At 34.7% G+C, this 16,428-nt stretch overlaps 1 protein-coding gene across 10 annotated transcripts in view; it reads right to left on the reverse strand.

Moving 5' to 3' along the window:
• Positions 1–16,428, reverse strand: part of LOC126762269 (hemicentin-1) — a 545,135-nt gene that overhangs the window by 26,251 nt on the left and 502,456 nt on the right. For 6 of the 10 annotated variants that reach the window (XR_007667437.1, XM_050478903.1, XM_050478905.1 and 3 more), the window contains exons 19-22: positions 11,145–11,227; positions 8,631–8,817; positions 5,827–5,856; positions 762–902 (exon numbers count right to left, since the gene is read on the reverse strand). Coding sequence is in view for 9 of the 10 variants with exons in the window: in XM_050478903.1 (XP_050334860.1) it covers positions 762–902; positions 5,827–5,856; positions 8,631–8,817; positions 11,145–11,227 (441 nt within the window). In the remaining variant the exon portion in view is untranslated. The remainder of the gene's footprint in view (positions 1–761; positions 903–5,826; positions 5,857–8,630; positions 8,818–11,144; positions 11,228–16,428) is intronic. The other 4 variants (XM_050478904.1, XM_050478900.1, XM_050478902.1 and 1 more) reach the window with 1 other exon arrangement.

Below are 16,428 nucleotides of genomic sequence, written 5' to 3' on the forward strand. Positions count from 1 at the left end.
GGCTTTTCATTTGTTTTGCCAGTTGAAGATATTTAAATTGGAAAAGGTATTGAAAGTGGTAGCTTTCAGTAAAATTTTCAATTTTTTGCCAATTCAATAAATATTTTTCAAACTATGTAAATAACTTTCTGTAGGAAATATATGTTAAAACCATTAATGGATTACTTTAGAATTAAATGAAGTGATAAATATTGTAAAATTCTGAGTTATGAAACCAACTATTTCTTCATGTGTGGAAATGTAAACATGAAAAGCCGTTGGAAAATGCAAAATGAATATGCTGAGTCAAGCGAATCAAATATCTCGAAAGGAAGAGGTGACAAGTGAGCTAAATATGCTGAGAAAATTGCACCAAATGGTTTTGTTTTTTAATAAATAAATAAAAATTATTATTAAACAAATACTAGGTATATACAGTTCTATAATAATATTTACTAGTTGGTCTTGGTGAAAATGAAATTAAAACTATTGTAAACAAAATAAATAAAATATAAATAATTTGTAGGTTTAAAATAATAACATTTAAATAAATATGTTTGTATAATATAAAAACTTCTTAATAATAGGAATGCATAATGTAATTTCAAAACTCGAATACTACTTCAAAATATTGAAAATTCAAGATTTGAATACTACCTCAAAATTGTTGTAATTTGTTTCGCTTATACTTTAAAATACTCGAAATAAAAATTTTTTTTTTTGCCACTAAAGTTGAGGCTCCTTCATAATACTTTCAAAAATACATTCTTGCTTGTACTTACATTTATCTTGACGTCTGCGTCGGCGGCATATACAAATGATAATGCAACAGATTATAATCACGGCCAAAAGTAGCGCCAATATCGAGGCCACCAATATGATGAGTGTGGTTTTATCCCAGCGTTGCCACCATGCTAGTTGTTCTGCGTGTTTGGATGAAAAAATACAAAAACTATTTAGCGATAATTCTTTTACTTAGCAACACTCAAATGGAAATAAAGACAAACGAATAAACACTTGGTGGTGGTAATGTGCTGGGAGAAAACATATAAACTTCATTATATGGATAATACTATTTTCGAACATAAAAGTTACGGAAAAACACTCAGACAAATTTTCATTATCCATATAATGGATAATTGTTTTTTCTTAGTTTTTTATAATTTAAGTATTTCAAAAATAGATAATATTATTAATGAATATTGGAAAAAATATAAAACATTTAAAAAGTCATAAAATAATTAAAAAATCGGTTGTTAGTTAATGACGGCCAATATAAAATTGCAGATTTAAAATTATTTTTAAAAAGTGTTTTTCGGTTGCGGTTATTTCAGAATGTCTTTACGTATGATTGATTTATTATTTGCCAGTTTTCTTTTCATGAATTGCCATTTTGTAATTTTTTGGTATTAAAAATAAAGCAAAAAGTCTTTTGTACCGATTTAAAAAAAAATCGTAATTTACATTTCTTTTTTTCTGTATTTTTATATGAATACTGAGCCAAATTGTGCAACTAGAAATGAGAAAATATTCATTCTTAAAACTTTTGTGGAGAATTCAAACAAAAGACTAAGATTTTTTAAGCAGTTAATTCTCTAGGAAAATATTAAAGGAACATAATATTATAGCTTAACATTTTCACTCTCTTTTGTGTGGAACGTGCATACGCCATACACACATATTTACGCAATTCATATCACATATGACAGTGAGCACCGCATAGTAGCTCATAGAAACTCACTTCAAATATTTCCTGAATTATTATTTTTATGATATTTTCTTGAAAACATTTGCAAACAGCATAAAGTGAAATTCACTGAATATTTACTTGTCAGCTGAAATATGTGTTTATTAAACAAATGAATTGTATGCCCCTACACACCGTTATGCAGAGTAATCAGTAATCCATTTCTGTCAGTGAGCTTTCCTAAGTAATTGTGTGCGAAATGCGAAATACATATGTACAGTATATATCAACACACTTGGGTAACATTTGTAGCTGGATACATGTGTTCACAAGTTGATAAATATTCATTGCATACTTTACGGCGCATAGGTGGTCTGCACATAGGATTACCTATAGATACATTGTAGAGCGCACAAATTTGTCAGTGACTGAGTGAATATACATTCCATTGGACTCGACATAGAAGATGTTAGCAATTTCGACTAGATTACTTAAATTTTCACCTGATGAATTAAATCTAAAGTTAAGTCAAGATATTAATAGGTTATTAACTTTGATTAGGGGGCTTCAATAGTTTTTTACAAAAGCTTTTCACGAAAAATAACGGATGTTTCGGGGCATCTAGAACCTAGTTGAAGTTCCTAGCGGTTCACTAATGCAGTTAGTCGAGGCTGGAGTCCCTAAAATGAATTATTAGAATTATGACTCTCATTTTTAATAATATTTTCACAAACCATATATCCTTACTATGTCTAGGCATTTTCTGTTAAATTACAATAAATTAGTAATCCGAGTTCAATGCAATATAACGATAATATCAAAACTATTGTCCCTTAAGCATAAAATGTTAAATTTTTAGGTCATTTAAAATATATTTTGGTCTCGACAAGTGATTCACATGTATCGTAAACTATTGACCAAAGCCAATCCGATAAATTAGTGTTAGACTTTTTGTGACACGTTGCTTCAGATTTGTTTGCTAGGTTAAAATTTCTGCTCACACCAGCTGTTTAGAATTTACATGCACTCACAGGCACATACGAAGGATCTTAATATAGTGAACCACTATTAGCAGACATACATACATTAGTGGTTAAGAGCACTCTTTTTATTATATAATCCGTTGTTACCATTTTGTGTGTACTCTTTTCTGGCAGACAAAAGCATATAAGCCGCAAATAATTATCTACTATTTTTATTTTCAGAAAAATTTTGTGCTTGCAATGCAACCATTACAAAAACAAAATAAGCATATATAAACCTGAAAATTACAAAGCAAATCTCCCTGAAAAACAAAAGTGAATTTCAATGTATGCTTTACAACGTTTACCTCCATTAGTGCTTTATATTATAGAGAATAACCTCAAAAATGGGACACAAATAACAAAATTTAGGGGGAAAAATAATAACAAAAATTTATTAAAAATTTTCACACAATATTACAAATATGACAAAACTACATAAGTATGGGTCTTTATAAACAGGTATATATGTATGTATATACTATATATAGTAGGCATCTACATTACCATATTTAAATAATAGTGAATGCTTGCAAGTAATTATAGCGGATTATAGCACATTTGCGTCTACTTACTTTTCGGTCGCACTGTTTGTTAGTTAGTGGTTGTAGTTAGCGGTAATATGTTGTTTTTTACATTTTTGATTTAATGGAGCATTATTGTGAAAATATTTACAAATTTTTTATGAGTGACGAAGAAGAGACAAGAGCAGCAAAAAGATGAAAATATAGATAACGGAATTAAATATGGCTTTTAATTTTGGAGAATATATGATGTGTACAAATACAAGTATGTGTGATATGCGGTGTGTAAAACTAATCACAGTATAAGCTTACAAGAAAGTTAAATGTAAATTTTGTTATGATAAGTTTTGAATTATGCCATTGTTAGAATTTAGTCAGCATTGAAGCTAACTTTACTTGCAAGATTAATACTTTAGTAGGGCAATTCAGAATCTTGTGCATCTGAGTTTGCAAAATTATGCAATTGCAAATATTTACCATCAACAATGAACGTCTTTTTTGAGGTTTCTATGCAACCCTTGAGTTAATTCACAGCTGATTGGTGAAGAAAAACATGGTTTGAAAACAAAATTTTCGCACAAATTGGAAAATATGCCGAAAAAAAGTTTTAGGGAAAAATTAACTGACGCAATTTATATGAAGAAGCTGCAGATTCCGATCGAAATTATGGACACAAATTGAAGGTAACAAAACGATATTTTTATGCGACAGACACATTCAGCACTAATTTCACTTTTACTTCTTCCTTCTGGGTGTTACAAACTTCGACCTTCCTGCAAGAAATCCAGTTTACTCTGAAATTCTTTTTCGCTCCACTTTTTATTCTGATTTTCACGTTTTAGCCTTATTTTAGTCAAACTGGTTTGTTCCATTTCTTCTCTTTGTTTACAATGTTTTTATTTTTGACAGCAGCTGATAATTTGCAAACCAGTGTTGCAAATAATACAATGGCGTTTCTAAAAGCAAAAATATGCTCGCTAATTTGCAATTGCAAAGATGCAAGACCATTTGCCCTAGTTTGACCTCAAGAGGAGTAATTTAATTCTAAAAAATGAAAGTGTAAAGTACATCCATCCTGCCAGAATCCTGGATGATAGGTATATATAAGTATGATCCCATTGTGACAGTTGATACGATAAACTAATCTTGAAATCCACAACGTCCTTACTTCAATTACATATACATATATTAATTAATATTACTGAAAGTTTAATAATGAACTATACCCGGTTGTTCAATAAGTTTGGTCCTTCGATAAGAGAGGGCGTTGCTATTAGCCAAACATTTTTTTGTTTTGTTGGTATGCTCTTCATATGAAGTGTATAATGATTATTCACCTACAATTAGAACAGTAGAAAGATGGGTTGCTGAATTAAAACGTGGGCGTACAAGCCTTGAACACGATCCACGTGCGCATCAACATCAGAAATAATTGCCAAAATAAAAGATATGGTTTTGGAAGACCGTCGATGGACTGAGAGAGATTTAGTAAAGGCTCTACACATCTCCTTAGTTAGTGTGAGCCATATTTTAAGTGAAATTTTGGGATTTAGAAAGCCGTGTGCACAATGTGCGCCGCATTCGCTAACAATGAAACCAAAACACATTCGAATGCGACTTTCTCAGCGACATTTGGAGCCTTTTAAAAAGGATAAAGTGGATTTTGTGTGTCGACTCATCACTATGGATGAGGCTTGGGTCTATCACCATGATCGCCATGATCCTGAATCAAAACAGGAGGCTAAAGGATGGTGTGAGCCCGGTTTTTAGGGATGCGAGAGGAATTTTGTTTGTGGATTACTTGCAAACTGGCGAAACAATTAGTTCTGAATATTAATATAACCTTTTGAACCAGTTGAATGAAAAAATTCGTGAAAAAAGACCCGGTTTGCAGAAGAAAAAATTCTTTTTTATTAGGGCAATGCACCGTGTCACAAGAGCATTTTGACAATGGTTAAAATCCATGAATTAAAATTCGAATTATTGGAGCATTCACCGTGCTCACCAGATTTGAGCCCCAGCGACTACCATTTATTTTAAAAACTTAAAAACTTATGCGTTTTTCATCAAATGAAGAGGTCATAAGAGCTGTTGAAGCGTATTTTGCAGACCTTCCGGATTCTCACTTCAGGGATGGGATCCACAGATTGGAGGATCATTGGAGCAAGTGTATTAATCTTCACGGAGATTGTACTGAATAATAAAGTGTATTTTGAATCATAAAATTGTGTTGTTCTTATCAAACTACCACACTTGTTGAACAACCTGGTAAGACAAAAAAAAAGAAAAACAAGAGAAATATATTATGTATGTTAATCAATTAAATTGAACATGAATTTAATATTGACCATAAATGGTTTGCCTTTTGTTCAATAATTGCGTATGAAGTATTAAACGTGTGCAGATTTCTAAATCTTCAACGGTTCCGAGGCTACAGTCGAAATAGTTCATACATTGTGAATTGTCCTAAGTAATCCATAAGTCCAGTTTGTGTTAAAAGCTCTTGTGTAGGGGGAGGACAAAATACAATTATCAAAAAAAAAACGATGCTGACAAGGAGAAAGGGACTAACAACTAACACCAAAAAAGATATTTAAATCAAAATTATCATTACCTCGCCACCAGACATAAAGTGGTGAACCCGCTATTTAAAGAGAAGAAATCATAAAAAGCACAAAATATTATTTAATAAAAAGCTTAATGAAAGAGAGGAAACGAAATCAAATAAGAGTATGAATAAAAATCCAAATGCAAATTATAATGAAAATAAGAAAACCTTTTGCAATTTTTTCTTAATCCGCTTAAACTGCCAGCTGCAGCTATTGAAAGGCTGCGTCCACGATGCCACTAACTAAAACCAATAAAAATGAAAATTTAGACGATTATTTCACCATCTGCCGCCGACACAACCACCATTGTTTTTGCAGAGCACTTTGCAGATACTCTTCGCCACATTTTCTCTGCGCTAAGGCGCCACAGCCGAATGGGTTAGAGTTTGGTCAAAATCTGGTTAAAATATCACAATTTAATCGGCTTAAAATATGTGCTGTTAAAAAATTGATTCACCGTAAAGGAAATGTTAAACAAAGCTCAAATGCGAAGAGAAGAAGCGCTGCGGAACTGGCAGTGAGTTGGGGTGAGCGGTTGGTGTTGTAAGCAAACAAATCCAATTTCCGTTTCCGCTGCGGTGCAAATACAAAGAATTTCGAAATAAGTGCAGCGTTCTTGACCAACACTGGATTATAGTATACGGGTAGAGAAGAGAACGTGCTCGTTGCCGAGTTGGTTAAAAAAGCTGAAGGAGAGCCGGCACGAGAGCATTCGGAGAGGTGGCAGGCGGCAGATTATTGACTTCACGGTTGTGGTACGTCAGCTGCATAGTAAGAATCTGAATTCCCTAATTGCTAATGTCGGCATACCCGAATGTGGATGGTGCATTGAATATCAAGCCATGGGCTGCAACATCAACTGGCTTGTTTGTTAGCGGCTTGCCGCTGCTGCTGGTATGGCTTAGCGCAAATAAAACTTAGTTATTGCTTATTTTTCTACAAGCGGTATAGCATTTCGTATCTTTTGGTTTTGTTGTTGTATTAGCATTTTCAACCACCATCTGAACCCCCTTTTGCTGTTGCTCGCAGTGATGTGGAAGCTTTGGCAAAGCTCTTGACTGTTAACCGCAAGTGACCGCGTCCAGCGTGGCAACGGCGCCACCTGAAACAAATATTGACAGCAATCAGCGCCAACCACTACAGCTGAGGCGAACGGATGGAAGCTTCTTCTCTAACACTAGTTAAACAGATACAAATATACGAGCATATATTTTTATTGTACTAGCTACAGTTGTTGTTGTAACACTCAAATGGTGAAAATGTATTGCAATGCAGCAAGTATTTAAAAGCCATAACTGTAAATAAGCTGGGCGTGTAGGGAATGGCAAAGAACGGCAATGTACAGTTATAATGCTTGTTTCCCAAGATGTGCTGTGTTTCATTTGCTTTAGTGATGCCAGCTTGCCATGAACTTCAATTTACATTGGCAGGTTGCAAGTTACAGAAGTTGAATTTAGCTTGACTATTGCTGGTTTTTATGTTTCAGTCAAGAAGTGGTATTGAATCGATAAATATTTTAGTTTGGAAGCTAAGTATTCTACTTTTAATATACATTTAATCTGGTTGATTCAGACTTTAAAATTAAACTAAGTTGATGAGATCAAACTTCCGGGCAATAACCTTGTTTAAGAAATTATTTCTTATTTGCTGTTAATTTTACATTTGTTTCTTTCACACATATCCGTATTTACTTATTGTCTTCCGAAGAAATAATTGATAATTGCATAAACGGCACATTCTGAACGTTGGCAGTTTGTCAGCTCTTTCTTTATTTCCATGAAAAGTGCCAGGAACGTTTACAAATAAATTAAAAAAATTATATAAATCCATAATTTGGTTTTAATTTTCTCCAAATACCCTGTTCAGACTTCATTAGCCTTTGGTGATGCTTGACACTTTCTTGCAATTTATTACATGCGGAAGCCATATTGGTCATAGAAACCACGCATTTTTTATCTGTCCAATAATTGGTAATATGCAGACACATTTTAAGTAAATCAATCAATTAAGAAGCTTTCCATATCTAATGGAAATGCAATCTGGCAGGTTATAGAGATCGCGCCAGTGGGGGTCTTTAAAAAGCCATGTCTCTACATTCGACTATATTCTCTGGTCCTAGTCGCTTTTGCATCGTTATTAACACAATACTAAACAGCACATTTTACTTAACTTATTTCAATAACAAATTTTGGGGTAGAAATGCCATTCCAGCGCCATAGATAGTGACATAAAGGAAAACGCAACCGAACCATTTTGCCAAATTTACTTGCGTGTGTACTTATGGGACGTTAATATTACGTTTTACGTTTTGTCAGTAAGTCTAAAAGCATTAAATAAAGCGAAATAAATTAAGACAAAGCAAGAAACTGATTACAGCGATGGTGACCCTTAGGACTCTTCTTTGACAGGTTAGCTCTCAGTCACGAACTAAAAAGGTGTAATACATTTTTTTACATGAGAAGTGAACAAATTATGAAGGCAATGCTAAACCTATCTCAATTCAATAACTTTTGAAAATATCGTCCCTCACATATGAGTTCACCATATGTTCCGCAGGTCTAATATTTGCAAACAGCGGAAAGTATACTTAATGCGGCTTTTATGGTGATAAACGCTTTCATAATTCCCATACCGGAAACGAAATTGCTGTCAACCCACACAAAATTCTGAATTCTATATATAAAGTGGTCAGGATAGCATATAGTACATACCACATATTATATACTTTATATAAAGAATTTGTATGTTTAAGTGAACACCTTCAATTGCAACATATAATTATTGTATATTCGCTTCACCCGTTACTTACCGGCTACTTCGATTTCGCAGAATGACCCCGGGCCGACGGTGTTATTGGCAACGCAACGGTAAGTGCGAGCGATCGCATAGTCATCGTCCAGCACATAAAAACTCTTGTCCGTAAAGCCCTGCCGCTCGCCGCTGCCCAGCCATTCGGCGCTGTCATTTTCCGCTTTAATTGACCATGAAAAATCAGCCTGCAACGACAAAAACGTGCAACAACAATGATAATAATAATAAATACAAATACAAATGCAAACAAGCAAACAAGCAAATAAACCAATAAAATCCGTAATTGCGCTTGGATGACTGCAAGCGTGTGTGTGTGTCGGTGTGTTTGGGAGTGTGGGCAATACCATATTTACATTTAAATGTTTTTGTCGCTGTTATCGCCGTGCTTTTTATTACGATTTGCATTGTGCATGCCGCTTTTTGTGGCGCTGGTTATAAATACTCGATTGTTTGATTAAGAGTAAGCCGTGCGAAAAACATAAATATTTTTATGCAATTTTATGTATGTGAGTATGTGAGCATCCAAGCAATTTCTTGCAGACAAGGAAGTCAATTAAACGCTATACACACACATAAAAATGTCAAATACAGTTGAGCATATAAGTATGTATGTACAAGCATATTTGATAGCAATCCATTGCATGCCGCATGGAGAATTGGTTTAAACAGCTGTTGACAAATAAATTTACTGGCGATTGCGATATAAAAGCCATCAATGAGTTTGGATAACCTGCTCTTTTAGCATTTATATACTAAATGCGCCTTTATGTGCCGTCTTGACTCATTCCTCATATATCGTTGATGTACATACGGACAAAGATCAAAGTGTATTATAGTATATAGTAAAATGTATACGCGCATCGAGTTTTGGAAATGGGCATAAGGGCATTCAAAAATATTTCCAGTTTGTACGAATATTCGCAGAACCTTGAAAATATTTAAGTTAGCGTGAAGACATGGGTATGGGAATGAAAGGAATATAAAATTTTTCAAAAATCTATTGCTAAGATGGTCTTTTGTGTTAGTCTCATAATGTTGAACACATAGCCGTTGAGTTCCCAACGCCGCTTACTAATATCTGTAAAACACATCGATGAATTTTTGGGATATCAAACAGAAACAAAGTTGAGTGAATTTTCGAAATTACATGACGAGACTATTTAAGACCGGATATTGCAAGAGTATACTTTTGAAAACATTTCTAAAAGCCTTCCAAATGTTTGGACAACTTTTATTATTTTCCGTCATACAGGAATGACCAAAGAGTAACCTCATCGGTACTTGAGCTTGCGTCACTTCGGCTTTTAGACGTCAATAATGCACAGGCAGAAATTGAGAACCGTTATTGATAAATATGACATCATCTTTCCGGTTTACACTTCCTGTGCATTTTTACTCTGTGCGAAGACCCAAGTAACGCCCCAGATGCGAAAGAATGTCAAAATACCAATACTTGAATATATGCTCACTGGTGACCCAGTGCGTGTACATATACATATATATGTAGTATAAGAAAAGGACGGTGTGGAGGCAGCACTGGAAGACTGAAATGAAGCCAACTCTAGACTTTTCGATTTTTTCCAAACAAACAAAACATATCATATGCCTGTCTGTGTGTTCTTAAAGCTTCGAACGCGTCTTTGCATAATCGCACAGCTCTTGTATTTATGTATGTAAATGTTCGTCCGTTGGTATATATTTTGAGTGCTACTGAAATAGCGATCGCGCGTTAGTGCGTTGGTGCCTGCAATTGAAATGCTATTGTTTTATTGCCATTGCTACAACAACAACAATACTGGCAGCAGCAACAAACCCATAAACAACAACAACCTGAATACCAGCTCGGGCAACTGTTGCAATAACATGCAGTTGAAGCACACATCAGCGGGCGGCGGGCTGCAGGTTGGGGTCAGTTATTCAGGCGTACAACCATTCAACCAGTAAGCCACATGAAACCCACACATGCACCGACATAGACGTGAGCATACATATGCATAGTAACAGCAAACGGTGTGAAGCGCACTGTTTTCCCTCGCCAGCACTTTCGGCGCGCACATCACTGCACTCATGCGCACACACATATCCGATTTCCGAGCGCTTCGAACTCAAACTATTCGCAGTTCAACTATGCTACGGCAGTCACTGAGCTGCTTGCTGTCGCTTTTACGCAGCAATCAGCATCACTAACCAGAAGAAGCAAAAACAAAATCAAAAAATCGCATGCATTGCATACTTTACGGCGTGCGGCGTGTTTGTTGATCTGTTGGTGTATTCAGCACCCACTCCGGTAACATTGAAAGTTGCGATGTAACGCACACACATCACACATCAACATGCAGACTATCGGCTGCATTCTCGTTTTGCGAAGAGGAGCTTCGAGCAGCCCTCGAATTGTATGTACGTGTGAGTCTGTAAGTGAGTATATTTCGCAAATACCCCAATGTGTGGTTATACTCTAGCCACTGTGTACAGTTAGATGTGAGTAGTAGTTTTTGTATGTTTGGGTGCTTACCTCTACAGGATTTCCGAATGCTGTGCAAATTAGTGTATCCTGGTCATCGATCTCGTGCCTTTCAATATCGCAACGTGGTTTAACTGCAGGCAGACATGCAATCAGCAATGCCAAAAATCCGAACAGCAAAAAAGTCAGCTCCAGAAATATCGACAGTATTGGTAACAGTAATAACAGCAACAAAATAAGTGTACAGCGTGACATCAATGTGTTGTTTGGTTTTCAGCAGAAGTCCGAAATGTTCGCACGGCCGCCGAAGGGTTCATGAAAAATGGAGAGAAACAACAGAAAGTCAGTGCTGAATAATTTAGAAATTTTTGTTTGACCTTATCATGTAATTAATTTAATGGAAATTACTTAAAAATGTACTTGTTTGCTGTTTCATAGTGTTTTTGACTTTAGTGTGGTGAATAATCCTATGTGATACTAAATAATTAGAAATTTCCTAGAGAAAGTTTAAAACATAACAAAGTATTTAAAACTTGTATATCCTCTATCCCGAAGTTTAAGTAAATATAAAATTCTCTATTTCGACTCTAAATTTTTACGAGTAGAATTTTGTGTCTGAATTTCGCGTCGATTCTTGCAAAATTAACGAAGTTTTGAGAATTTCTACTCGTATACCTGCCTCAGGCCTATTTTACATCCGATTTCACAATTTTAAAGCGTTTTTCGCGACCCTAAAACACACATATTATCTCATAACACCAACTTCAGACATCAGTCGCATACTGAGGGCTGGTTTCCACAATAAGGCTAGGACAAATAAGGAAACGACTTTAGTTTGTCAAGAACTTAAATTAAGTTTTGTTTTCGGTTTCCCGACATGGCCGCTTCTCGGCTTTTCATATATAGTCCTGTTTTTTCTACGTTGAACTGGATTGTCCAGACCCAATCATTTAATCAACGTTAATCAGGGGCGGGTCTAAAGTAGAATGTATACTATATAATTTCGTACTTGCAATTCAAACGAGTTAAAATAATGAGTTAATACCAAGGCTGCCTCCGTCCCGCTAAAACCCCGTCAGGCTCAGAGTACGTTCTCCCCAGTCATAATTAATCTGGTTTGGCAATTGCAAATTAAAATTAAAATCAATATTCAGATTGTAGGTACAATACTTTATATTTCAATATTACAATGTGAAAATTAGTGACATAACAGAACAACAGACACAAAATTTTAAATATTTTAAATTCCATCAGATTCTGTTACTTCTCAGTATATAATAAAGCACCAACGAACATATCGGGATAAACCTCTGTCAAAAGGTTTGCCATTTCAACTCCAAAAATTGTCGAAATCGGACTATAACTGTTTATGGCCCCAGAACCGGAGATGCGGACCCCACTGACAAAGCTGTCTTTTTACCGAAAACAACGGTCAATGATGCCACATATTATAGTAATTCGGAGAGACTCTTTTCCTAATAATGATCTACACTTGTGTCAAAAATGGAAAAAAATTATCATTCACCTTATATATAAATTTTTAAACTTCATTATGGGTATTCTCTTGCACGGTGCACGAATTGCAGAATTTTCCACTTGGTGCAACGGCACAACAACAAACGAACTCTGAAAATTATTTGCAATGGCTGCAAAATATGTCAGACCAATACTTAAAAATATAATTGCAACCCTGTCTTAGCTGTCATTTTACATAAAGACATATTACGCTGTTAAATTGTTGAGGAAGGTAAGTTTTAATAAGATTTTAGAATTTCTACTTTAGTTATAAAAATTTGTTATAGTTTTTTTGTTAAGAATGAATACAGAACGTGATCCAATTCACAATAGTCACTCTCAATAAATTGACCGAATCATCCGTTCATATATCACTAGATTCTGCAATGGGTGCTCTCTTGGCCTTGCATATTTCAGTATAGGATTTCTGCATTTTGTGTCATCGTGTAATCTTGCAAGAGCAAGAGAATCCCCCTATTGTATTAGAGTGTATAATTGGGAAGTAAGGGAAAAAGATATCTTATCAATAGTAAGCGAATGTACATATGTATATTATTGGATATAATATAGTTTAATGCAGAAAATGCCCAAAATATCGAACGAAGAGGGGCAGCGAATTGCTCCAGCTTCCATATACTACATATATTAATTTATTTATTTAAGTTCAGAGTGGGAGTTATATTGATAAAATTGTCAAAGCGCTAATTATGAATAAAATTGATTTAGACCAGCGTCTAATACCTTAATTATTATCACAAAGAACTCCGTTTCACTGGTTTATTTTGTCTATACTACTTAAACTAAATTTATATTTCTCTTTGATTGAGTTTATATGATACGTTTCTCATTTGACTCAACTAGGTTCATTTTAGTGTCAATATCCCAGCAAAAAATAGTAAGCTTTATTATTTTAAATTTCGCGCGAAAACACATTCGTCGAAATGTTTTTTTTCTCAGGTTGGTATGACTGTCGGTGACATATGTGGCAACTTTCACATCGAAAAGTGCATTCGGCGATTTTTACGATTAGTGAAATTATTCAAAGCAGAAGCTCCATTAAATTTTGTGCGCGGATTTAAATTTATGTTGCCGAATCATTCAGAATGTTGCAAAAGGTCTAGGGTGATAATTGTTTGTAGGGAGCGAGTGGGTTTGATTGGTACAAATTATTCAAAGAGAGTCGAGAACGCGTTAACAACGAACCAAGTCCAGGAAGGCCATCAACATCAACTAGTGATCAACACTCAACGAAATAAAGAAATTGGTGTTTGAGAATCGACGATTAACAGTCAGATTTCTTACTGGTACCGTTGGAATATCGGAAAGTGCTGTGAAAAAAAATTTTGAAACATCATTTGGGCCTAAAAAAAGTTAAAACAGGATTGGTTCCAAAATCAATACTTTCCGACTACTATAATTTCATGAAAATTATTATTACTGGCGTTGAGTCATGGATCTATGATTATGACCAAAAAACAGATAATTAATCCGCTGAAAGGTGAGCCGAAGACGAAAAAACCACGGGAGATCAGGTCAAAAATCAAGGCTATGTTGAAAGTTTTCTTCCACGATCGAGGTATTCGTAAGACGAGGCCGGAATTATGAGCCGAAAACTTTTAATTTTTGCAGGACGATAATGCACCGTTGCAAATTTTCAACCAATATCGTGCCGAAACCACCATCTTCACTTGATCTAGCTCCGTGTGAATCTAGCCGCATTGAATGCTATTCCGAAAATTGACTTCAAGAACTTTTTCGAGGATTGGAAAAATTTTTAGCACAAGTGTATTCGGATCAAAGGGAATTAGTTTAAGGAGGACAAAATAGGTTTTGAAGAATAAATAAAAAAAATGGCCTATAATATAATTTAATAAGGTGCCGAACATGTAATCGATCCTTTCACCATTTCGTCAAATAATGAATGTTGCAACATTTTTATACTCTTGCAAAATGTGGTCACAGAGTACAATAATTTTGTTCACCTAACGGTTTTTTGTATCACCTAAAAATAACCGAGATCGATATCTAATTATTTGAAACCGAGTGAGGGCCTTTCTGCCCATCAGTTCAAGCGGTAACTTGAGCTAAAATTTAGACATCTTAATTAAACTTGTTTCACATATTCCTTTAAAAAATAATGAAGACGAGTTTGTAGATTGGCGTAATTGAATAACTTCCCGGGCAAAAAATACCATTAATCGAAATCCTAACAAAGCCATATTTAAGATATAAAACTTTTTGATACAGGCGATCGCAATAGCAAGGGCGATCTGAAAATTGTAAAAAGTTACTAAAAGCGCGATAAATCAATAACTAAATGCACCAGAGACTTTTAGATTCACACTTAGGATGATACAATATAGCTTTAAAGAAGCCGGGGTCAGAATTGGAATACGGGCATGGTTCGGCTCACATTTAGGTGGAATCACATATCTTTGGATTTGCTCGACCAACTCCCACTGAATTCGGTATATAACATTATTCTGAGGAGCCTATATTATGTTGTGAAAATGGGTCAAAAAGGACTACAACCACGCCTACTTCCCATATAACACGATTTCAAATTCCATCTGATTCTTTCACTTTATAGTACGCGAAACAAATATCAATATAGTTAATTTTGCCAATCGGATTCCAAAAATTGATAGAAACTGGTCAACACTTCTTATGTATATAACATAAATATTTTCTAACTTCCGGTTCTCTTTTTAGAACAATATGATAGACATTTTATTGAAATTTGGAAGAAATGGATGAAAAATGGCAATACATGCAAGTTGCGAGAGTATATAATTTTGGTACACGTAAGAACTTAGACGGAAGGGCTACTTCCTCCTTTTTATGTTCACAAAAATCCATCAGTAGAAGCAAATATTCAAATTTGTGCTGCAATTATGCCGAAAAACGAGGCACTATAATTGCTAGAAAAATATATAGCAGCCATAATCGAATCGCCAATTTTTACTCGTTAACTTCGAGCACTGCGTTTTTCAAAAAATTTCCACATAAAAGCAATTGAAATCTTATCGAGTTGCCTCTATACAATCTGAAATATAACGACATATTGCTCCCTAACTGATGGCAGCCTTTTCAGACAGCTGGTATAAGTTGTTGGATTATCTACTCTCAAATGCTTTTCGGATCACCTAGCGTTTTTATTGGAAGTGCCTTTTGCGAAACATTTTAAATCGTCTATGAATTTGGTTCCGTTCCTTAACACGACATATTTTCTTCATACATGTAGGTACGTTTGATTTATTTGAACCTTATCATTTGATCAGATTAATAAATAAATTTCTAAACTTCTCCAGAACTGTATATATGTACAACCTTCAAGCAGAAATTTAGCAGTAGACTCCATAGTGTTAATCTTCGTTATATAGTTTAGTTATTTCTTAAGTGAATAAGTTAATATAAATAAGAAATATCGTTTTATAGAACTTTGCTTCACCTAATCACACTTTATGCAAAGTTCTAAATCGCATACTTTATGAAATTCATTTCGAAGACGCAAAGTGTTACATCGGCAATTCATGTATTATATTTTTTATTGCTTGCAATTTTGCAAATCTATTTTGTAATAAAACGTAATCTGTTCTGTAACCACGAGCTCAAATATCGGATACAAAACTCCTACTGACCGACTAACACATATGCAATACCGCATCTTGGTCACATAATTGAAATTGTGTCGAAAATTTAATTCAAGCGCATAGTTGCCGCCGAAAGGTCAAAAGGATCAATGCGGCGCTGTTGGCGACACTTCCGGTCAATTTCAATTGAATAGCGGTCATTTAATGCTACAAAACAGCCGAACTCA

Source organism: Bactrocera neohumeralis, chromosome 6 (assembly GCF_024586455.1).
Source record: "Bactrocera neohumeralis isolate Rockhampton chromosome 6, APGP_CSIRO_Bneo_wtdbg2-racon-allhic-juicebox.fasta_v2, whole genome shotgun sequence".
Lineage (NCBI taxonomy): Eukaryota > Metazoa > Arthropoda > Insecta > Diptera > Tephritidae > Bactrocera > Bactrocera neohumeralis.